General features: G+C 35.2%; 1 protein-coding gene and 1 long non-coding RNA gene across 3 annotated transcripts; both read right to left on the bottom strand.

Annotated features, from left to right (window-relative positions):
- Positions 1 to 4,208: 4,208 nt before the first annotated feature.
- LOC110888512 lies at positions 4,209 to 4,598 on the bottom strand. Its single transcript, XM_022136036.1, has one exon. It carries the CDS (start codon positions 4,596 to 4,598, stop codon positions 4,209 to 4,211), a length of 390 nt encoding a protein of 129 aa, XP_021991728.1.
- A 7,330-nt stretch (positions 4,599 to 11,928) lies between these two features.
- On the bottom strand, positions 11,929 to 15,509 carry LOC110890641. Of its 2 annotated transcripts, none has more exons than XR_004871017.1 (3): positions 15,219 to 15,509; positions 13,062 to 14,802; positions 11,929 to 12,195 (listed from the first exon to the last, which is right to left on the bottom strand). It is a non-coding gene; the product is annotated as an uncharacterized LOC110890641 (long non-coding RNA). The 2 variants fall into 2 exon arrangements; XR_004871018.1 differs by having other exon boundaries at positions 13,062 to 15,273; positions 15,366 to 15,509.
- Positions 15,510 to 16,493: the final 984 nt, after the last annotated feature.

The raw sequence follows: 16,493 nt of genomic DNA, 5'->3' as shown, positions 1-16,493 counted from the left end.
CTATATATTGCTCTGAGGCCTACTAACTAACTCGAGCCTCTCAGCGACAAGTTAAGCAGTAGTTATAATTGAATTTTAATTACTGTTTCTAAGGCTATCGGCCGATTTACCCAAAGATCACCCGAACCCGCAAAGATACGAATAATCAACACAAATTCATTATGTGAAAGACATTCATCAAAATCTATGTGAAACAGTAAATAATCAACAATCAAAATTAAATACGCATATGCACCAAATCAGAGGTTCTAGAATAATTTACTTTCAAAGATCAATCAATAACAAACTATAGAAACCGTTAAAAATCCAAACTTTATTAAACTATCATCTAACCTAGGTAGTAACGAAGGTTTTAGCCTGAAAAGATGATGTCTAAAACAAAAAAACAAGTTCAAAACAAGAATTCATCGTAAAAGTATCGAAACAAGAAAATAATGAAAACCGGGAGATAAGACCCGAACAATCTTCTTTCCTATGCTCCGAGCTTTAACCGAATGATTCCCGCAAGCCAAAGTACTCTGAAAACCGTAAAAACTGTTCTAAAACTCGCCTAGGGTTTCCCAAGTTCGTAACTTGTCATTAATGATGATTATCTTGGAATTAAATACCAAACCCTAGCAAATAACGAATCAGGGCCTTCATGTAACCCCGTCGCGTCGCGCGACGGGTAAGAACTTTCCTGGTGGCGGGACGCCACCATATAAAAATCCAGATTTCCTTTGTTTATTGCTGACGCTACGTGACTGGTAACCAATTTAGTTGTGGCGCGACGCCACGGAGGTTTTTCACAGAATGTTGCGTGAATTTTCCAGCTTGAACTCTCAAAAACTTCAAAATAATTCTAACACTTTTTCCAAATAGTTCTAGGACTTGGTGTTTAAGCAGTTTAGCTCGGTTCCACTCCATTTTCAGCAATATTCAATACCAAGACCTGGAAAACACAATTTTATCAAAAGCACACAATTCTAACGTAAAACTAAACTAGAAATAATGGAAATCTATACAAACTATACACGAATAAAGGATGTATTTTGCAATACATCAGTATACAAGTTTGAATACTTAGCATAATACGAAAATGTTTTAAATGTGCTCATATCCAACATTATAAATGTATACAAGTTACTAATATGCTGTACTAGTGTAAACTATATGTCAAACCAGAGTTTAACGTAACCGTGATTACCCAACGTCGTCGAAACAAAGAGGGTGTAATGTGTTTTACTTAAAAATACCACAAAAATACGGGCGAGGCATTAATCCTATAGCACTATAATTGTTAAGGTAGGCTTGCAAAGTTAATGAGCATATAGACACGTGTAAACATAGCATGCGAGATTAACAAGTATAACAAGTCTCACGTTTAATAGAGGATAGAGTGTGATTTGTAAACATTTTTAATAGTGTTGCGTGTTTTGTATAAATGTACATGTTGCACCCAAAGTGTATAAAATGAAAACAGGAATCAAGTATACTCACAGTTTTGCGTAGAGTTCCACGAAAACCGAGAGTTGAGTTGATGAAGGTTTGAACACCGAAGTCACCCTGAAATGGGTAAACAAAGGTGTAAGTATTCTGATGTGAAAAGGGTTTGGATCAGATTGTAAAATGCAAGAAAAGTACGTCGGAAAACAAGTAACAGAACCTTTCGAGCGAAAGGTCGTTTCGTGTGAAAGGGCAGAAGCCTTTCGTGCGAAAGGGGTTTCCCTTTCGTGCGACTAATCTGTTTTAACATAAATTCATGTGTAAAACTTAATTGTAAATTGATTTTAAACATTACAGTAACAGTAGGTGTTAAACAAGTCGAAAGCAGAAATTAAAGTGACCAAGCAGCCAAGTAAGGACAACCCAGGTGTGCCAACACGACATGGAAAGAGTGAACTAAGTGTCGGAGGCTGGACGGGGTTAACTCACTTTGTGACTAGGAAACTGTTTGGGGTTCATCACTGATGATCTGATGTAAAACAGAAACGGAATCGAAAACAAAACTTATGAAGAAATCCCTTTCGTGCGAAAAGGTACACCCTGTGGCGCGAAAGGGGTCTCCTTTCGGGCGACTAGTGACTGTTACGACGAAAGATGTGTGTTCGATCTGTCCAAAACAGATCATTTCTTGGTTGAAATTAACTCTAATGCAAACCCTTAACTATGAAATGAGTTGAGGGTCTGATAGGTTCCAGATTCCATTAAGGTCGTACAGAAAATTAGAACGAAAAGCATGAACAAGTTTTAAAAGTGTTAAAGTTTGTAAATCTTGATTTGAATCTCATACGGTGATGCTCCAAGATTAGTTTGCCCAAGCAAACTAGTGGAAACCATCTGTGAGATGTATTCAATCAAGCAGTTTGTAAAAAAATTTTAAGGATCAGAAACAAAATGCAAGGAATGTAAAGAAATCAATTGGACAAAATGCAAGGAATGTAAAGAAATCAATTGGAAAAGGAAAGAACGTTGATACCAAGCTTTTTGTCGCGAGTGGGGAGGTTGAGAGCATTCTAGAGAGTGTCAAGTGAAATGAGCAAGTAAAGGAGTGGAGTAGTGCACCTATTTATAGGTGTAGGGTGGATTTAGGGCAACATGCGAGTTCGGACGACAGGGGATTTTGGGGCGACAGGCCCAGTCACTCGAGAGGGGTCCTCTCACGCGAAAGGGTCTTTTCCTTCCTCTCGAGATTCAAGTTCGAGTATGTTATGCGTTTTAACTGGTTTTTACGTGTAGTGAGCAAGATTGTGTATCGTGCAATTATGAGACATGTATAATGGTGTTTGAAATGTTGATTGTGAGTATAAATATGCAAACAAGTCTAACATGAATAACATGAATGTGAATAAAATAATTGAATTTTCATTATGATCAATAGTCTCGGATTACAAAGTTGTAATGAAGTAGAATACAACGTGAGTACAAGTTTCTAAAAAATAGAAATATAATAGTACATGCTTAATCGGGAAAGTACAAATATGCGAAGCTTTACAGTCTTCCCTACTTTAGGAGATTTCGTTTCGTCCTCCAAATCCATTCTAGAGGAAGGCTGAACGAAAAGATATGGTTGCTTGGTCTTCATCTCGCTCTCGAGTTCCCAAGTGAATTCAACACCACGTTTTCCTTCCCATCAAACTTTGACTATGGGAATTCTACTACGCCGTAGTTTTTTGGTTCCTCGATCCATGATTTCGACCGGTTTTTCCACAAAGTGTAATGTCTCTTTGATTTGCAAGTCGTCGATAGGAACTTGAAGTCCTTCGTCAGCTAGACACTTCTTGAGATTTGAGACATGGAACGTTGGGTGAACGTTGCTGAGCTCTTTGGGTAAATCGAGTCGATATGCCACTTTACCAATATTTTCGAGTATCTTGAAAGAACCAACAAAACGTAGAGCAAGTTTTCCCTTTTTACCAAAACGAATAACTCCTTTCCAAGGAGAGACCTTAAGGAGTACTTGATCACCAACATTGAACTCCAATAGTTTGCGACATTTATTTGCGTAGCTCTTTTGTCTACTTCTAGCCTTGAGGAGATTGTCACGGATTTGAAGAATCTTATCCGTTGTTTCTTGTATAAGATCAGCGCCAGTGATTTGAGCATCTCCAATTCGTGCCAACAGATAGGTGATCAGCACTTGCGACCATATAATGCTTCAAAAGGAGCCATTTGAATGCTGGAGTGGTAGCTGTTGTTGTACGAGAACTCAATCAAAGGTAAATGTATGTCCCATTTTCCACCAAAGTCAATAACACAAGAGCGAAACATGTTCACTAAGGTTTGGATAGTACGTTCACTCTGTCCATCCGTTTTAGGATGAAAAACCGTATTGAGATTTAAGTGTGTACCCATAGCGGTTTGGAAAGTTTGCCAAATACGTGAAGTGAAACGACCATCGCGGTTAGAAATGATGTCAATGGGTATACCATGACGACATATGACTTCATCCGTGTAGATTCGAGCTAGTTTCTCAACTTTGAAATCCTCATGAATGGGGAGGAAGTGAGCGGATTTGGTCAGACGGTCAATGATCACCCAAATGCTATCATGTCTAGAAGGAGTGCGAGGAAGTTTGGTTATGAAGTCCATGGCGATGCTATCCAATTTCCAAACTGGGATTTCAGGTTGTCGAGTAAACAAGAAGGACGTTGATGTTCGAACTTGACTTTCAAGCAAGTGAGACATTTTGAAACAAAGGTGGTGATATCTTTCTTCATACCAGACTACTAATAGAATATACGAAGGTCATGGTACATCTTATCAGCACCAAGATGAATAGAGTATCGTGATTTGGGTGCCTCCTTCATTATGAATACGCGAAGTTCACCACGATTTACCCAAACGCGATTGAGGTAGTATTGGAGTCCATCGGATTTCGTCATGAGTTCGTTTTCAGCACCACACTTCATCTCGTTATACATGTTTGCTTCATTGAAAGATGAAAACTGAGCTTCACGAATGCGAGTATGAAGATCGCTAGTGATTTGAGAACAACAAATGCTGCTAACATGAGATTTGGGACTGAGTGCGTCGGCCTCGGCATTCGCTTTGCCAGGGTGATAGCGAATTTTGTAGTCGTAGTCATCAAGTAATTCTACCCAACGACGTTGACGCATGTTTAGCTTTTTTTGGTTAAAGATATGTTGTAGGCTCTTATGGTCGGTGAAGACCACACATTTTGTACCATATCGCCAAATCTTTGAAGCAAAAACAACTGCGCCAAGTTCGAGGTCATGAGTAGTGTAATTCTTCTCATGTATCTTTAGCTGCCTCGAAGCACATGTGATAACCTTGTCTCATTGCATGAGGACACAATCAAGACCTCGGTTAGATGCATTGCAATATACCACGAAATCATCGCTTCCATCAGGAAGAGCGAGGATGAGAGCATTACAAAGCAAGTCCTTAAGCATTTAAAAGGATTCCTCTTGTTCGGGACTCCAAACAAAAGGTTTCTCTTTCTGAGTCAACAACGTGAGGGGAACAGTGATTTTCGAAAAGTTCGAGATGAAAAGACAGTAGTAACCCGCCAATCCTAGAAAAGTGTAAGTCCCGAAGAACGGATCTTTCAATGATATCAAACAACACCAAGTTTGTGTGGAATCCAAACTTGATGTGACTCAAGAATAAACACGAAAAACTGAAAATACGAAGAACACAATACCGAATCACTTTCAATACTTGCACACGTTCTATTACTTGAATAAGCAAAACGTCTGGTATAAGTATTCTACACCACAATCGCCTCCCACTCTCTGTTTCTCAAGAATTTCTTGTAACAAGGAGGTTCAAACCCTAAAACAAGTTGAAAACTTGTTTATATACTAACTCAAGCCCAATTCCCTACATGGGCTCCCTTTGGGCCTGCTTGACCCACATGGCCTAAAGCTTGGCCCAAGTGACCTATAAAGGTCCAAAATCTAATATAAACTAACCTGGTAAGGCCAAGTTCTTAACCATAGCCCGTTGTATTAATTTGATGCGTCAGTCTCACACTTTAGGGCCTAACAATCTCCCCCTAGACTAATGCCATCAATTTGTCTTCATAACATGAATTTAGCAACGTCTTCAATGAAGTCTATGGCTATCTCTATGCTGCAGATGTTGTGGAAGTTCTTGACTTCTGAACTCTCAGCACTGGGTCTCTTTCTTCAGCTCTTGTGGTTAGCTTCATATCAGGATCACGTCCAGCTTTGCTTGAAAATCTTGTTAAAAATAATTTGAGAGGAGGATTCTCAGCAACTCTTTTCTTCTTTAATCTTTGTCTTTTAAGCAGGTTCACGGTACTTCTTCAAATGTACTTTCACTGTCAGACGGTGTTTCGTATCCGGTTCTTCTGACTTAGGTACATCTTGTTGTTGTGCTGCTTCATGCTTCTTCAGCAACTAACAGCATCTCAGTCTTCATCAACCCCTGTTCTTGATTGAAATCAAGTTCTGCACATGCTCACAAACTCATAAGCAAACATTTTTTATGCAACAGGGATAGTACCATATGAACACTAGGTACATCCAAGTACTTGTACTCGGATTTCACAATTTAAATTCTTTCAACTTTTGATGATCAGTCAAATCTTCAAGAACGGTTATATTTTTAGTTTTAAGGAAACAAATAAACACTCTATTTTTGGATTTTGGTTTTATAGAAAAACAAGACACTATTTTTGTATTTTTTGAATTTTGAATTTTGAATTTTTAAGAACTAAAAACAAATAAAAAACTCAAAATATAAACAACTACCAAATATACAATTACAGTTGCAATGGGATCAAAATTCGTTCTCAAGAAGATTAAGGAACACTTTTCAGTACGAGCCTAATCAAACTGGTCTATGCGATTGCCAATATGTTTGTCCACTTAAACTTTAACGCTCAACTTTCAATTTTTCAACTTCATGATATGCTTAAGGTAATATTATACTATTATACCCGTGTGTCCCATTCCAAGGCATACCCCCGCGATCAAGGTAAGCACAATGATTTATCATAACAGGTGCGTATACTGATGTCATCCTTTTTGATTTACAACGTCAGACCATTGGTGACAGGTCAATACTTTCGTACAGCAAAGCAACCAATGATTTGTCCAACAAGGGCGAGGCAAATACCATTTTGGTATGAATTTGGCTCTTTGAGCATTGGGAATTTTTCTCATTTTGAGATTTTATTCCTTAAGGTTTTTGTCCTCTTGGGATCTTTTAAGATATCCTGACTGTGTCTAGGTCTGCATATAATATGGATGCAACAGAAGGACAACCAAGATATCCCCGGATGATTCAACAATATAAATACCCGAAACCTCAGATGTTGGCTATCAATCAACGCAAGATTAGGGACCATAAAATCATACGCCGTTGGTATGTTACCCACATGGTACATAGTTCGTTATGTTTATATCACTAAGTATCTTTTATCGTTTTGAGCGTCAAACCTATCAACATATCGCAGTAGATCCTAGTCTTTTCAGCTATGGCACCTTACATGTGTTAGCCAAACCCTTTAACACAAACATTTATTTCACTTCCCATATCATGCAATTTTTCTTTTTGGCTTTTTCATTTTTAAATGTTTTTGTATTTTTCTCATTTTCTCCCCCTAAAACAATGCATATATATACAACAAACTCTTTTTGTATTTTTCTTATCTGAGTTTTCTCCCCCTAAACTCTATATCTATCTATATGTCCCTCTCCCCCCTAAATTTGTGCATAAATCTTATGCGCAAATTTACCATTTACTAGAGAAAGGACACGTTATGTACAAAGTAAAGAACTAATAAAGAGGAAAATATATTTTTGCTTAATCGTTCTGTCATCAGATTGAAGACTAATCAAATTCAAATCAAGGTACTGAATTTAAACGGTACCTTTTGTTGATCATTTCTTACTTCTCTTATCTCCTCCAAAGGAAACATATCATCTAAAAAAAATTGAACTTTTTGCAACAGTGAAATGTTACCCATTTTATCTCTGGAATAACCGCTATCAACATTCCAGAGATTGTCAACAACTCCTCTTTAGTTGTTCCTGAAAAGTAAGGAGATTAGTAAGACATGGGTACCCAGGCCATTGTGGTCCTGGGATTTCCTGAAGCATCAAAATAAGACACTTCTTTTAAACACAAGTCCCCTTTTGTTTCAAGGATTGGAGACATTACTGCTTCGGATTTGAGCTTCCAAATCTGTTTCGATTTAACACACGTGTTTATTGCCTTCAGTTGAGCAACTTTAGCTGAGGTTTATTGGTTTTAGAAAAACGTTTTTGTTCCTGAGAAGCTTTGCGTTTGTTTTTAGCAGCGTTCCAATCCCCATCAGAAGGTTTAACCTTGGGATTCACATTTCTTCACTGCCTTAGGTGATGATACCTTCATTGGCTTAGAATGAGATTTATCCCATGGTGTAACCCTCTGATGCTGTGTATATAAGGTACATAGGGATGATTTGTGCAGTTTCTTGCAATATGACCCGCAATGCCACAGTTGTAGCAAGTTTGTCTTTTCATCGGAAATACATTTTGAGCAACTTGATTTGCTCCTGCAGGTCCTGAAGGACAAACCAGTCCTTTTTGCGCTGGATGCGCCTGCACTTTACTTTCAGACATTCACCTTGTCACGTGCCTCATGAGGATTATTACTGCCTTGTCCTTGATGAGTAGACTTCTTATACCCTCGATTTTGTTCTGCTCGTTTTAGCTCATTTCGCTTGTTGTGAACCGGCTCACAAACACCAGCACAAGAGTGAATATTTGCATTTTGTTGCACGTTTGGGCGATGAACACAATTTCTAGCAATGTGTCCAGGAATTCCACAGTTGAAACATGTCTGTCACTTCAATGTATGGAGATTCGAAGAGCTAGCAACAGTAGCTAATCTGATGGGTTTGGATGAATGAGCTTGTTTAGATTGCTTTGCTTGTGTTCCATGTGCCTTTTCTGAATGTTTAGGTACCTGCTGATCAGAACTAGCACAAGCATGAGATTCAGACAGGTGATGTTTTTCGTCTTTTATAATTTTATCAAGATCATTTTGAAAAGAAGATTCAATTTTAATTTCCTTTTCAAGAATGTTTTCTTGTGGCTTGACATATAATGTAACCACCTCTTCCTTTTTGAAATCTGGTTCAGTTTTATTTTCAGAAGATGTAGAAGTTTCATCAACACAAGTATCCTGTGTGTTTAATAGTGGTTCACTTTCCTTCAGTTTTTAATGTGGTCCCACTAGATTCAACATTAGGGACTTCCACTGAGACCGATTCAGAAGAAGAATCAGAACATTGTTGATTTTCTTGAGAAGAAGTTTCAGTGGTTTCACTGAATGCATCCTGAGGGACCTCCCCTGTCACACTATCAGTAGCTGTTAAGTTAGAAGCATCATCAACTACTGAAAAACAACCATCATCAGACACATTGTTTAAAGGTTCATCACAAGCATCAATAGTTTTGCCCAAAACATAAGGCCCACTAGAGGACACATAACTATGAAACGAATTAAGAAAGCTTGTCCAAAAACACAACCAGACTCAGATTCATTTATTGAGTTTTTAGAAAAATCAGAATTTGAATCTGGTTCATCCCCAAGAAAATCTCCAAACTTTACTTCATTTACTTCATCTGCACGTGAAGACGAAACATTAGGATAAAAAGTACCTATAGAAATAAAGTTTATTGAAGGAGTTAGTTGTTTATTATTAACAGATTTGCTGTTGATTGATGACTTATCGGTTTTAGGACCGTAACTCATCTTGCTTTCGTTTATCAGTTCCTCCTCAGTAACAGGTAAATATGTGTAATTGTCATTATAAGGAGGAGGAACTTGATTGAAACCCAACCCACACCGCTTCTTTCTCTTGTATGCAAGTTGTTGATCACATAGATTTTTGACCAATTTACTGGAAGACTTTTAATGTTAATTTTGTTAATTTGATATTTTTCTCTGATATCTTCCAATTCTTTGGTCAAAATGCATACCTTCTCTTGTGCCTCTAAGAAGTAGGTTATCTTTACACTTAGATCATCCTTAAGTTTGATGATGTCTTTTCGCTGAGCTTCAATTTTATCTTTATAAAGCTTTTCATTTTTTACTAAAGTAAAATTTTTATTTTTTTATATCTTTGTAATCTTGTATTAGCTGAACATTGTGTAATCGATATGCCTCAACCCTTTCTCTACATTCATGAGTGCAAAAGACATAAACTATATCTTCAACAATAATTTCTTGTTCTTGTTGTTGCTACTTGTGTTGGTCTTATTTCGGTTTTTTGGTTGTTACAGTCATAGGGGTATGTCCTATGTCTGAACTAGTGTTGGATTCTCCACACTACTTGTTTTATTAGTTGTGAATATATAGAATCACCGGGATAACTCTTTACCAAAAAAAAAAAAAATACAATAATTTCTTGAGCCACGGGTTTGTTAAACATGAATTCCATAATTTTAGTGGGTGGTTGATACTTTTGTTATTCTCCTCAAAACACAAACCAAACGAGAACCCGTGTACTCGCTAACTCAAACCCTTTGTAGTCGAATGAACCCGCTTTCTAAACCGCACTTCAGAAATCTGTCAAAACTGTTATCACAAACAAACCCTTTTTTTATTTTCTTTTTACCCCTTTTTTAATTAGAATATAAATTTTTTATTATAAAAGAATACTTATTATTATTATTATTATTATTATTATTATTATTGATTATGTAATGACTAGGTTATAACCCCGTGTATTACACTGGTGAATAAATAAATTTTATATACTAAATAATAAAAAAATGTATCTTTAAAAACCTCCTTTATTGCACGGGTTGAATAAATATAATTTTATATATTAAATAATAAAAAGTTATATCTATAAGAATCATATTGTACGGGTTGAATAAATGTAATTTTATATACCAAATAAAAAAGTTATATCTTTAAAACCACGTGTATGACATGGGTTGAATAAATGTAATATTTTTTACTAAATAATAAAATAATACATATTAAAAAAACCCCATTTATTACACGGGTTGAATAAATGTGATTTTATATACCAAATAATAAAAAAATTACATCTTTAAAAATATGCGTATTAGACGGTTTGAATAAATGTAATTTTCTGTAGTAAATAATAAAAAAATATATATCCTTAAAAAAACCCCGTGTATTGTACGATATGAATAAATCTAACTTTATATATCAAATACTAAAAAGTTATATCTTAAAACACCTCATGTATTATATGGGTCGAGTAAATGTAATTTTGTATAGTGAAAATAAAAATATTTAATATATTAATACAAAGTTTAGTTTTCATGATAAAAATAGATTATTCTGTTGTTGCAAAATTTGTTAACGAAGTCTCAATAAATGTAACCCTTTATTTAAAACTACGTAAATATATAAATGATAAATAATATTAGTTAATTTTATTTTCAAGTTTCGTAAAATCTATTTGATACCAAACTAAACAAAACGTTCAAATATATAGTTAAGATCAAATTAGATAACTAAGTTTGAATTTGAAGTAAATAGATAAATATAAAAGTAATAAATAATTGAGTTAATTACTGTTTTCATCCCTGTGGTTTGTCAAAAATCACTATTTCAGTCTATTAGTTTAAAAATTGCGATTTCAGTTCCTATGGTATCACTTTCGTAACCATTTCTATCCCTATGGTTTCAATTTCGTAACAATTTCAATCCATTATTATGTTAATTACAGGGACTGAAATGGTAATAATTACGAAAGTGAAACCATAGGGACTGAAATTGCAATTTTTAAACTATTTGACTGAATAGTGATTTTTGACAAATCACAGGGACGAAAACAATAATTAACTCTAATTAATTCAAATAAATAATATTATAAATGAGAAGGAGATTAAACTAAATAATAATTATCTATAAGTTATTAAACTAAATAATAGTTAATAGAAGGATTATCTATAATTAATTAGAAGAGATTAAACTAAAATAATAATTATCTATAAGAAATGACCTAATATGATGACAAGTGTCCCCAAAGTGGTTTCTTTTATTATATAGTACTAGTGAGGTACCCGCGCGATGCGGCGGGGGTGACACTTTGCATTGCGGTACTCGAAACTGGTAGTTTTCTTATTCGTATAATATTTTTACAAACATACCTTATTAATTTAGCTATGTTATATCTCTCTCTCTTTTATTGAAACTATCATAGGCGTTGGAAAAATCGTTTCAGTTGTTTCTCAAATTTATCTAATAACATGAACAAGTTCATGGATATAGGAAATAAATGGGAATTGTTTCTTTATCAAATATTATGTATATCTATTCACATAAATAGGAGATGTCAATTATAACATTGTATATATTGATGATACGTAGTGATAGAAGCAGCGATTGTTATTCTCTCATAAGCGTATAAGCTTAAAGTGTATGTTGAAAAAACAAAAGATTGGTATAGCAGGAGCCTACTTTTGGTATTGTGAAGATAAATCTTTACCATAATATTCATCATAAGAATTATGTCTAAATGCATATTTAGTGTAGAATGGTATAGCATGAGCTTACTTTTGGTTCTATATGAAAAACCATCCAGTAGAATCCAAAATGAATAGCCCTTACTGGGGAGTTTACAATCATCACATAGACTATAGACTGATAAACCATAATCATTAAGAAATGTCAAAATTAGTAGCAACCTTACATTCGTTGACCAAAAAATTCATCAAGTGGAAGACTTTTTGTGTTGTCAAGTTGTACCTGCATATTCAGTGATAATCGATTTAAAATGTGCGATTTAAAATGACAAATGGGAGAGGCTAACCATAAATATAGTTACGGATCATCAAGTTGTTAATGGGTTGGATTCTAATCATAATATGACCAGATGTGAAGCTGATCCACACAAAGGCACGGAAACTATACACGCGCAACTGATCCAGAACTGGAGCTGAAAACCCAGGACTAATAGGGCCTAGTTGAGCTCAAAGATAATTTCCGGGTTTTGGTATCAAACTGAAAAGCCAAGCTAAAACCGACCCCAGTTAAGCCTAATCACTGATCCCTAAAAACATCATTCTAACAATGTTATATCATTTTTATTAGTTATACTGTGTTACCTAAGAGACCAGTTGGCTGTGCAGGACCCACAAACCTAGGTACGGGCAGGGCGATCTCGTTCTGAAAAGGATTTAAATTGGTTTATATTGGAAGTTTGTGTGAAGTTGATGCCACTTGAGAATGAAATTCTATATTAAGGCCTTGCATTGGCAGCAACGGTGGCCTGAAATTGACTCAGTTTTTAAATGTGCTGAGCCCAAGCCAAGGTAAGCTCAGCTTGTGGCTCGCTCGCTCAGCTCGTGGCTTGCTCGCTTGGCTCACTCAGCTCGTGGCTTGCTTGCTTAGCTCGAATGTGGTAATTTAAAGAGTTTTAAACTTCTAATTTACACTTACCCATACTATTTTGCTCATGTATAGTTAGTGTAGGTTGTTCAATGCTGGTTTGATCATGAATCCAATTATATACTACGAGGGGTATATCTGTCAATTAGATTATATATTCAATTTAAAAAAGAAAAAAGACATGCAAAAATAAGAAGAATGAAAATGATTCTAATTACAGTTACCATTGAAATATAGCAAGGGTGTTGGTCTTCGGTGACAAGCGATCTACTGCTGGCTTCAAAACAGCAGGTCGCGGATCCTTCAACTGAGCCTCTCATGTTCTGAAGGGAAGACGGTGAATCAGTCTCAGATTTAGCAACTTCCATACTAAGATAAACCACAGAACAAATTAAGCTAAAGATTGTTAGAAAATATGCAGATCTGAAGTGTGAAGTTCAAAATTTCATAAAAAGATGAAACCCCAGAACAAAAGCAAGCTAAATAAACATCAAATCCTTGCAATGTTTCTATAGTTTTCTTCAAATCGGCAACCTGCATCACTTCTAACACAATATCATTGGTAATAACGATTCAACCAATTCCATATCACACTACTAAATTTTAAACAAACCAAAAAGATTCCCTATGATTCGAGTTAACCTAATTCCCTAAATCCGTCCATTCGACTCCAAACAGCCACTGGTCGGGTTATGGTGGATAAGCTCATTCGCTGGTTTGCTTGACTCGGTGTATTCTTTATGAAATATGTGGCCTTATTGTCACATGATGGTTTGGGTCACACATCCGCTTTAGGGTATAAGCTTGAAATATATTTAAGGTTGTGATGTACGAATCTTGCAATCTAATTCTTTGTTTTAAGTAAGAATCACCCTCTAGAAGGTCCTTATGTCCAACAATCTGAAACCCAAAGAAGAGACCAATTAGCATAATAATTTAGACGTGGTGGTTTCGACCAGTTTAGTTATGAACAAGTTGATTTGGTTATGTTTTTATCTCAAACATATAATTAATAAAATGAATTTAAATGGGAGATCAAATATGTTTTAGTCACTGTACTTTCCATACATAAGTAAATAAAGATGACTTTGTGCCTTGTTTTTGTCATTTTCTATGCAAGAAATAGGCTGTCAAGGATAAAAATGTGAGACTTATGTATCATGCCAAATTTCCTGATTGATCTTGACCCAAATTATTCATAAAACAAGACTCAAATGTACAAAAAAGTATACTGAGCAAAACATGACAAATCCGACCCGAACAGGTTATAACAATATTTGAGGCGAGTGAGAACAAAACAAATAAAGCATTAATTTTGTCACATTATATGCAGTGTATCCACCAAAACTGTTCGTCTGATGACAAGCGAACTGATCGAACCGCTCCCAAGTTGCCTTTATGAACCAAGACCGGGTTTGAAAGATTAATTACTTAACTTTCATACTCTACAAGTCTTGTCTTGATTGCTTGTAGCATAGAAGCATTGTGTGTTGGATCACAACTGGTTTGGGTTCATGCTGGTTATTTTAAGTGAAGTTGAAAGCAGGTGGATCTGGGTACGTTAACCCAACACATTTTAGTTCATTTTTTAGATACTAACATGTCAAATACGGTTACAAAAGCTTCTTAATTACAAGATCTAAACAGTTTTTACAATAATATTTCAAACATATTCATTAAAACGATTTCATAGACTGAGTAAATTGTAAAGAATGGTCTGTTCCAGTTTAGGATTTTTTGACCCGTTTAAGATAAAGCACGTACTAATTAATAGAGCCATTCATAAGTAAATGGGTCAAAATTAGTAACAATGTTTGGATAAAAATTAAAGCCATTTGTTACCAACATAACTAATGTAAAATTAGTGGTTCGTGAATTTGACATATAACAATACATTACCTATGAGATGGGTTTATGGCACCAAACAGAAACATGGCCCTATCAGAGGCGCTTATTGATGCATCCCTATTGAATCAACCAGCACACAATCCATGTTGATGTTACCCAATTGGTATTAAAATATAAAATAAAAAAAATTATGTAATATCAAAGCTGATAACCTCCAAGAAACTGAGGTTTATTGTTTTTCTGTTAATTTAAATCATTATACAAAACATCAACATAAGAAATCAGTTGATAATAAAAAAAAACCCTGCATAAGCCAGACTTCATCCTTATTTGCTTTGGGCATTGCGTTATAAATAATAGAACAAGAGTTGAAATCCAAATCCAAACATCCCTAAATTTTGTGTTTCAAACATTAAAAAATTATCAATTCATAAGTGTCAAAATCCAAATCCAAACGCCCCTTGAATAGAAAAGAATAGAGACGACTGTGGAACTATAATTGTTAAAAGATAAAATTTACATCAAAACCATACCTCATTGAATCCCCGCACAAGATATCACTTCATCACTTATTAATATCTTCAGTACCTACAAACAATCATCAAATAAGAAACTGATAATCAAATATCCAACATCATTTGATAAGTAAGAAAATATAAAGTGATAATCAAATATCCAACTGATAATCAAACGTGACTTTTGCAGTGAGAATATAGGGTGTATATTTAGGGTGAATTCGTAGATCTTTTCAATTTTGAATTTCACCAGCTGCTAGATAAATCCCGCTCATTTAACTCTGCATTGCATAGCTGGATCTCCTTTAAAATAGATATAAGATTTTGTTACTCCTTTAAAATAGGAATGTTTGTTGATATTTAACTTAAGTGTAAAATAATGTTTTTAATCAATTATTTAACAGTAGTTTTAGATTTAAAAGTGATAAGGCTTTTAGCTTGTAGTCTATTTTATTTGTGATGATGACTAAAAGCATGTTGGGTTTTAATCAGTTATACACTGATGCATCATTCACTTGTACCTTTTAATCCGTGCGTCGGTATTGAACAAGATAACTACCGAAACGTCGACAAAAATGTGTAGGTCATGATGCTATCTTTGGATTTTTTTAAATATTATAGTTTATAAGATATGTCAAGAATACGTAAAAAATTTATAAGTTTGTTGTGGAGGGTTAAAAGTGTAACTAAATATCTATAATTTTGTTAAAAGTCAAGGATTTAAGTGTAATAAGTTTAGGGGCTAAAAAATAAATAGTATTTAAAAGACCAAACTACCCTCATTTTAGGGGTCTTTCTACAAATAAAGGGGGGGGGGAAGTTCTTATTTTTGGGGTATCTTAAAATACCCCTCCCTCATGCATTATAATATAGTATAGATAAATTACTAAATGATTATTAATATTATAATTATTATTATTAATAATAAAAACCTAAATCAATATATCACGTATGTCGTCTTCTTCTACGTAACATGAAACCCAAAACCCCAATTCAAAAACCCAGCCGCCAACAACAGAACTGTCAAAACTGTTTCGACAAACAAACATAGCTGAAGGTACATTGGATGAAGGTGAACGGAGGATGGTTAATAGGCAGAGAAGATCACGACAATGATTACGAAGGTTGCCGGAGATGGTGGACGACGATAACTGAGATGATGACGACGATGTTTTTATGGTGAGGCTGGAGGAGTTGCAGGTTTCACGGTGATGGAGAACGATGGTGTCGTGGGTCGCCGGAGAAGATAACCGGAGACGGAGACCGGAGGTGAGGAGGGTGATCGGAGAAGAC

Source organism: Helianthus annuus, chromosome 11 (assembly GCF_002127325.2).
Source record: "Helianthus annuus cultivar XRQ/B chromosome 11, HanXRQr2.0-SUNRISE, whole genome shotgun sequence".
In the NCBI taxonomy this organism is placed as follows: Eukaryota; Viridiplantae; Streptophyta; class Magnoliopsida; order Asterales; family Asteraceae; genus Helianthus; species Helianthus annuus.
The sequence above is the reverse complement of the archived record's forward strand: the minus strand, read 5'-3'. Positions and strand labels throughout refer to the sequence as shown.